The 6712-nt window shown below is 39.5% G+C and overlaps 1 protein-coding gene across 1 annotated transcript; it reads left to right on the top strand.

The window, feature by feature from the left end:
• Positions 1–2461: 2461 nt before the first annotated feature.
• LOC137936956 (homeobox-leucine zipper protein ATHB-13-like) lies at positions 2462–4568 on the top strand. Its single transcript, XM_068781940.1, has 3 exons — positions 2462–2780; positions 3000–3376; positions 3857–4568. The coding sequence occupies exons 1-3, from the start codon at positions 2660–2662 to the stop codon at positions 4202–4204; spliced, it is 846 nt and encodes a 281-aa protein (XP_068638041.1). The 5' UTR covers positions 2462–2659; the 3' UTR covers positions 4205–4568.
• The last annotated feature ends 2144 nt before the right edge of the window (positions 4569–6712 follow it).

Below are 6712 nucleotides of genomic sequence, written 5' to 3'. Positions count from 1 at the left end.
TCCTTTCACCCCTTCCCTACAAAAAATAAAAAAAAATAAAAAAAATTGATGTGAAACAATGATTTCTCCATCAATGGATTGACATTTGAAGGACCCCATAATACCTTAATAAGGGCACTTCCCCATACATTTTAAGTACCAAAAGGGCTCCTTCAAAAGACTGATTGGCATCTGAAAAATCTGTTTCCGATATCTTTGATCAAGGATTTGTCCTCTATACTGAGTGAGTTTCATGCTATCTGATCTTCAGGTATAGAAGAGTTTCTTCTCCTTCAGTGAATAGTAGGATTCCTTTCATGTCTGCTTTCTTAGATCCTGCCCATTGATGAATATGCAGATATGACCTTGATGCAAAATGGAGCATGGAGAATCCAACCAAATTGATGAATTCAAGGAAAAAAATTAACAGAAATGAAAATTTTCAACATATGATGTTTTTGTGTTTCATGTTTAAGCTGTTTTCTTTTGCAAGAAATTAACATGATTAGTTGAGAAGTACATTTCCATCATGTCCATCATCTTGGAAAGGTGTTGACAATCTCTCTCTCTCTCTCTCTCTCTTTCTGGTGAGGGAAGACAGCTTCAGATTTTTATGCAATGGTAGCTTAAATATCAGCCAGGCTTTTGAAAGAAATGCAAAACTTCACAGCTCTTATAAAGAAGACAAAACACCTCCCTGTATGCCACTTTATATATAAAAGAGAAGTGCAGAGACTTTAGCCAAAAGAGATGAAGTCATGGGAGGCTGCTGTCAGCATTTTATGTCCTTTCAGGAGAGGTAACAAACAGCAAGCATACAGAAACCAGGGGATGGTGACTGGTTCAGAAAAATTGGTCTTTCTTTATCACTTGTGCGATCAAATCTGTAAAAATGATTGGTAAAAGCAGTTGGAATCAATCCCATTTCTTAAAGATGTTAACAATTCGGCAGCCAGAGTGGCCATTATTTTTCTGTTAGTGTCCAAGGATCAATCAGTGGGTTTTATTTTAATGGGAAAGCGAGGAAGAAGGTGGGGGATTAACCTTAACTTTGGTAAACTAGGATTACTTAAAGATCTATGGGACCCTCAGAGGATATTATGTTTTCTGTTTAAGGAAATGGGTTGAGTTGTATGAGTATGACATGCAACTAGCTCATTAAATAATCAGGGGTGGTGAAGAAAATGAAAAGGGAAAAAAGCACTGTTTGTGGCACATCGAAAGAGCTCTCTCCCCCTCTGCATCTGCCCAGTAAATTATTTTCTTTTTTCTTCTTTCTCTCTCTGTTTTTTAATGGGTACTTGAGAATTGTTGAATTGAATGTGAGAAACCGGATGGGTGAGGCAATAGAGAAAAGCGTTGTCTTTGTTGCTGCTGTGAAATCAGAGAGAGAGAGAGAGAGAGGAGGAGGAGGAGGAGGAAGAGGAAGAGGATAGGACATGACAAGGGCCATTTGGGTGTGGCAGGGGAGGCATTGGCATCGAGATGGACACAGGGCACAGAGACAAAAACCCAGCTTGCTAAGCTAAGGGTTTTCACTGCCCATTGCTGAGGATAATGGATGAGAAAGAACCTGATGCACGATAGCTGTAGGAGGGTTAGGTAACATGCTCTGCAAACAATAGGACCCATCCTAGATTCCAGCCCCTTTCCCCCCTTCTCTCTCTCTCTCTTAATGACCCTATAATTATAGTTTATAACTGAGCTTCGTCTCTCTCTCTTAAAGACCCTAAATTTATATATTAAAACAGGGCTCTCTCTCTCTCTCTCTCTCTCGAGCGTCGTCTCCTTTTCTCTCTTCTATAAAAATTCCACTACTGACTGTAAAAATCAGATGACATTACCAGTGGTCTTCTCTCTGGGAAAACTCTCCAGTCCTGAATGACTGTAAAGTTAAAACCAAGTATTTTTCTGTTTTACCCTTTTTCTCTCTGTTCTTCTTAAGCAGCTCACGTCTTACAGAAAATACCTTTTAAAATGAGAATTATTCTCCGGGTTAACAGATTGACTTATAAACGACAATAAACAATTCGCCATTTTTTTGTCTAGAAGGCGGTACAATATGACCCACTTACTTTTGTTTTTAATTCTTTTAATTAATCTTTCTGTAACAAACAGTATAGAATCGATTATCCTCATTCAGATCTGGTTAGCTTCACTTTCTCTCTCATGCATGTAATCTCTCTTATATACCATAAGACAGGTTAGCCTGCAATAAGTGATTCAAACAACTACTTGGTGAATTGTTCTAGACAAAGACTGGAAGTCCAGATGTAAATAGAAAAAGCGAAATAACCCTCAAGTTTCTCCTCCAGAGGAATTTGTTTATTACAACAGATAATACCAAAGAGAAGAGAATCAACCTTCTCTCTCTATCTCTCTCTACAGGGAGAAAAAGTAAGAGATCCATAAATAGATCAACCTCTTGTTGCAATTATTTATTAAAAACGATTTATCTGATCAACCCATTTTCTTATTTTTGTCCCAATTAAAATTCATTTGTTCAATTCTTATCTCTGTGCATTTTCGTATGATATATTCCCTCTCCTGCATTCCCTCGTCCTCTAATTCTCTCCTCCTCCACCTTCCAAGCTTTTGAACGACTCCTTTTTTCGTTTTCACCATTTTTCTTGTTCAGGAAAGCTTGTTGGATTGGTGGTATCAGATGAGAGCCTGAACCATGAGCTGCAATGGGATGGCATTCTTTCCGAATTTCTTGTTGCAGACTTCCCATGAAGATGAGCACCCTCCTTCCTCTCTCAATCCAATCCATCCCACCTGTGCACCTCAAGATTTTCATGGTCATTTTCCTCTCTGTACTCTCTGCAGATTTTTTTGTTTCTTCCTTTTGAAACTTTTAGAAATTTTTTTTAGTCCTGTTGGATATGAAGCTAAGTTCTTTCATGGGTCAAAGCAATTAATGAACCAAAAGAGTCCTCTTTCTGCAACTGGAATTGACAATTCTCAGAACAAAATCGACAAAAAATGTTATTTCTTCTAATGGGTATTTCCTGTTTCAGGTGTAGCATCATTTCTGGGCAAGCGATCCATGTCCTTTTCAGGCCTGGAAGGATGTGAAGAGATGAATGGAGACGACGACTTGTCTGATGACTGCTCGCAGACCGGGGAGAAGAAAAGGAGGCTGAACATGGAACAGGTGAAGACCCTGGAAAAGAATTTTGAGTTGGGAAACAAACTAGAACCCGAGAGGAAAATGCACTTGGCAAGAGCTCTTGGTCTGCAGCCCAGGCAAATTGCTATATGGTTTCAGAACAGGAGAGCTAGGTGGAAAACCAAGCAATTGGAGAAGGACTATGATCTATTGAAAAGACAGTTTGATGCAGTTATGGCTGATAATGATGTCCTCCAATCTCAGAACAAAAAGCTCCAAGCAGATGTACGCTTTCTTTCCAGTTCTTCATTTGAGTCTTTCTTAATTTGTTAAAACTGCTTAATGGCTCTTGTATTCTTCCGCTTTCTCTCTGCAAGAATATGTCAAGAAGAAATTTGTTTGCCAGTTTCTTTTCCAGAAAACTTGAAGATTTAAGAGTTGAGGTTTTTGCGATAGTCTGTTCTGAATCTGTGAAAATAATGAGAAAGATCTGAAGCTGATGATTCTGCTTCTTCTTCTGGGTCAAGAGATCATGGTTTTCTTTCTTTTTTTTAAATGAAGATCAATCAATTAATAATTTAGAGATAAATGAAGATCTTTCTATAAGCAATAAAAGAAATCTTATTATTGAAGAATTGGCAGAAGCCACATCAGTTTTTTCTTTTTTCTTTTTTTCCTATAAGAAATTTCTGATTGACTTCAATGGGTTAATTTCATATGATTGGCCTATATTATATTTAATTCCTGTCAATTGATATCATGCAGATCTTGGCCCTCAAGAGCAGAGACTCCTCCGAACCCATCAATCTCAACAAAGAAACTGAAGGGTCGTGCAGCAACAGAAGTGAAAACAGTTCTGAGATAAACTTGGACGTCTCAAGAACATCAGCAATCGACAGTCCCCTCTCCTCCCACCCAACGAGCAGAAACCTCTTTCAATCCATGAAGCCCACTGGCGTCGTTCAACTGCTCCAAAGCTCCTCCAGGTCAGATCATGTCCAGTGTCCGAAAATGGAACAACCCATCCAAGACGAGAGCTTCTGTAACATGTTTTGTGGGATTGAAGATCAATCAGCATTCTGGCAGTGGTCTGAACACCACAATTTCCATTGATCGATTCAATTCTTTTCCGGAACTGTTACATCGACGGAGACCCATTTGATTACCAGAGCGGAAAATCTTAAGTTAATTACTGGGTGTCCCAAAGTTGATAAGAACCTTCTTCTTAGGTTGGTGTATAGAGAGAGAGAGAGAGAGAGAGAGAGAGAGAGAGCAGTAAAAGGAATAAAGGGGTTATGTGTCCTTGAATTATACCGTACTTTCCCTTGTTTTGAGAGATGTTTGTTAGGTTGGATTATGAATGAAATTTAAGTCTAATATATATATATTTATACCAGCTTTTGCTAGCTGGTTTGAGCTCCAGCGTGGACCATGAAATAAAAAGAGAAGAATCTCTTCTTCTCTCTCCTACTCTTCAGCCATTGTTTTCTGTGAAATCATGTCCTTGGAATAAAAGAATGGATTGGAGTATTTGACAGAGAAAGTTCTTCTTCCATGGGGAGTGGCAGTTCACCAACCAGTAATAAAGCTCAAAGATGAGAACAGAATCTACTCGGTTTTCTTAAAGAAAAACCATAAACACAGGTTACCCAGAATGTACTCCAGACTCAGGAGAGAGAAACTGGAAACGCTCTGGGCTTGGAGTGAGATCAAGTTCACTACCCGGTGTACGGAAAGAGAGAGAGAGAGAGAGAGAGAGAGAGAGAGAGAGAGAGAAAGAAAACAACAACATGCTTGGCAATGGTCTCTCTCTCAAGGAGCCCAAGAGGTTTGGTAGTGTTGCTGACAATTCATGCTCTCTCTGGTCCCATGGTCAGAGCCTTGAAGTCTAGAAAACCCTGCAAGTGACCCACTACCTTCTGGTTCTTTCTCCACCCATTGGCATCCAAAGCAAGAAATCACTGTACTGTTGATGAAGACCATCCACAGTCCCGTCTCTATAAACTAGAGTGTTCTAAAGGACAAGCAACCACTGTAGCAGCCAGTAATATAGACTACAACGGCTATCCTCCAAAGCAGAAGGCGCCTATTTCTCTCTGATGCATGGATTCCAGCCACTCCTTGAGCCATCATATGGACACAGGTCTCTTTCACTTCTCCACCACCACCCGTATCAGCTGTCACCCCCACTAATCCAAACCATTCTTCCTCAGGGCAGACAGCCAGAAGAAGAAGAAGCCTCACCGTGGCAGACCACCCGGAGGAGAGATAAATCAAGGAGAAGAGACCAGAGAAAGCTATGGAAGCCCAGATTTTTCCAAAAATGTGTCAGCACAGATTCAAAACAAAGGAAAACTGGGCATGCATGTGAGTGCACCAGCTTCCAGGCATCCAGACACACAAGATGCTTCTGCTCTCCTTGAGGGTATCACAGTGTTTCACTGGACCCACTTCAGTACATATTCCATGTGACTTGAACAACCCACACTGCCAAAGTACTGACTCTTGGATTCCCATTGTTCCTCAAGTGGGACCCTCATGTGGGGGCCAACATGGGAGGTGTTGGGCCCCCTTATGTCATCAAAGGCAACAGCTTCCTCCATATGGGGTGTGACATAGAAAAGGTTACTTAAGCTGGGCAGGGAAGATTCCTTCAAGCCTGGCTTTGTGGCAGGACCCACATTCTACTAGAGATTCATGGTATTTTTTACCACTGCATAGTTTTTGTTCCTTGATAGCTTCAAGCATCTTACCAAGTATATCTATATCATTTTGAACTATATAACTTAGTTAAAACTTGAATAATTAATAACAAAAAGCTCTAAACCTTAAACCCTAAACCCTTAATAAGCGTTTACAGGATCAAGATTCGAGTGTATCGTTGAAATGGTCTCATTCTTGGCTCAACTCTGCAAATAAACATTAACCCACTTCAACAAAAAAATTTCTTATTTAAAAGTGAGTTAATTGGATTTGATAAGAAGAGTAGGGAAGCAGGCTCTCTCTTGAGAGACAGAAGGAAAGAGGCAGCTTTACATGGCAACAACCCCATGAATGATCCCCCTCAGAAAAGAAAAAAGGTGCTGTGTATTTTGTCCCTTGAAACCTAAGCTTTCTATCTTTCAATGAGAGCAGTGGCTTTGGATAACATACTGCGCTATTTTCTGCAATCTCTGTGACACTTTTAATGTCGGGAAGTTTAAGAAACGTTATAAACTTTCCAATTTTATGTGGCTGAAGAGTTTGAACCATGCTTGAAGGTGCATGGCCTGTGACTGTCAACCCTTCATTGATTTTGACAATGGCAGTTCCATTCCACGAACAAGAGTAGGAATGAACTTCTATTTGAAAAAAAAATATAAAAAAAAAAATAGAGATGTTTGTGGCATGTATTTTATGAACTATGAGTAATATAGTATTTGTTAATACTAATAAGCTATAGTTATAGTAATGTAAAAATCTGTATTCGGTAAATGGAGACCCGAAAACCCTACAGATGATCGGAGGTAGTACCAAATTGAGTATCAATCCGTATTAGTCGATACATCATCCCTTATCAAGTACTTTGAATTTTTTAAAAGCTAACAAAAAAATAGTAAATTTGGGTTAAAAGATAAATGT

This window comes from Aristolochia californica, unplaced genomic scaffold, assembly GCF_029961685.1.
Source record: "Aristolochia californica isolate CCGP_79_NKW_82.1479 unplaced genomic scaffold, dmAriCali1.0.hap1 SCAF_7, whole genome shotgun sequence".
NCBI classification, from domain to species: Eukaryota; Viridiplantae; Streptophyta; class Magnoliopsida; order Piperales; family Aristolochiaceae; genus Aristolochia; species Aristolochia californica.
Note: the sequence above shows the minus strand (reverse complement) of the source record. Positions and strands in the feature narration are given on the sequence as shown.

Bases quoted from the DNA above. Each gene is read 5' to 3' on its own strand.
- LOC137936956 (XM_068781940.1), top strand. From the start codon at position 2,660: ATGAGCTGCAATGGGATGGCATTCTTTCCGAATTTCTTGTTGCAGACT. The intron at 2,781-2,999 runs GTCATTTTCCTC...TTCCTGTTTCAG, and splicing joins TGCACCTCAAGATTTTCATG to GTGTAGCATCATTTCTGGGC. The intron at 3,377-3,856 runs GTACGCTTTCTT...GATATCATGCAG, and splicing joins ACAAAAAGCTCCAAGCAGAT to ATCTTGGCCCTCAAGAGCAG.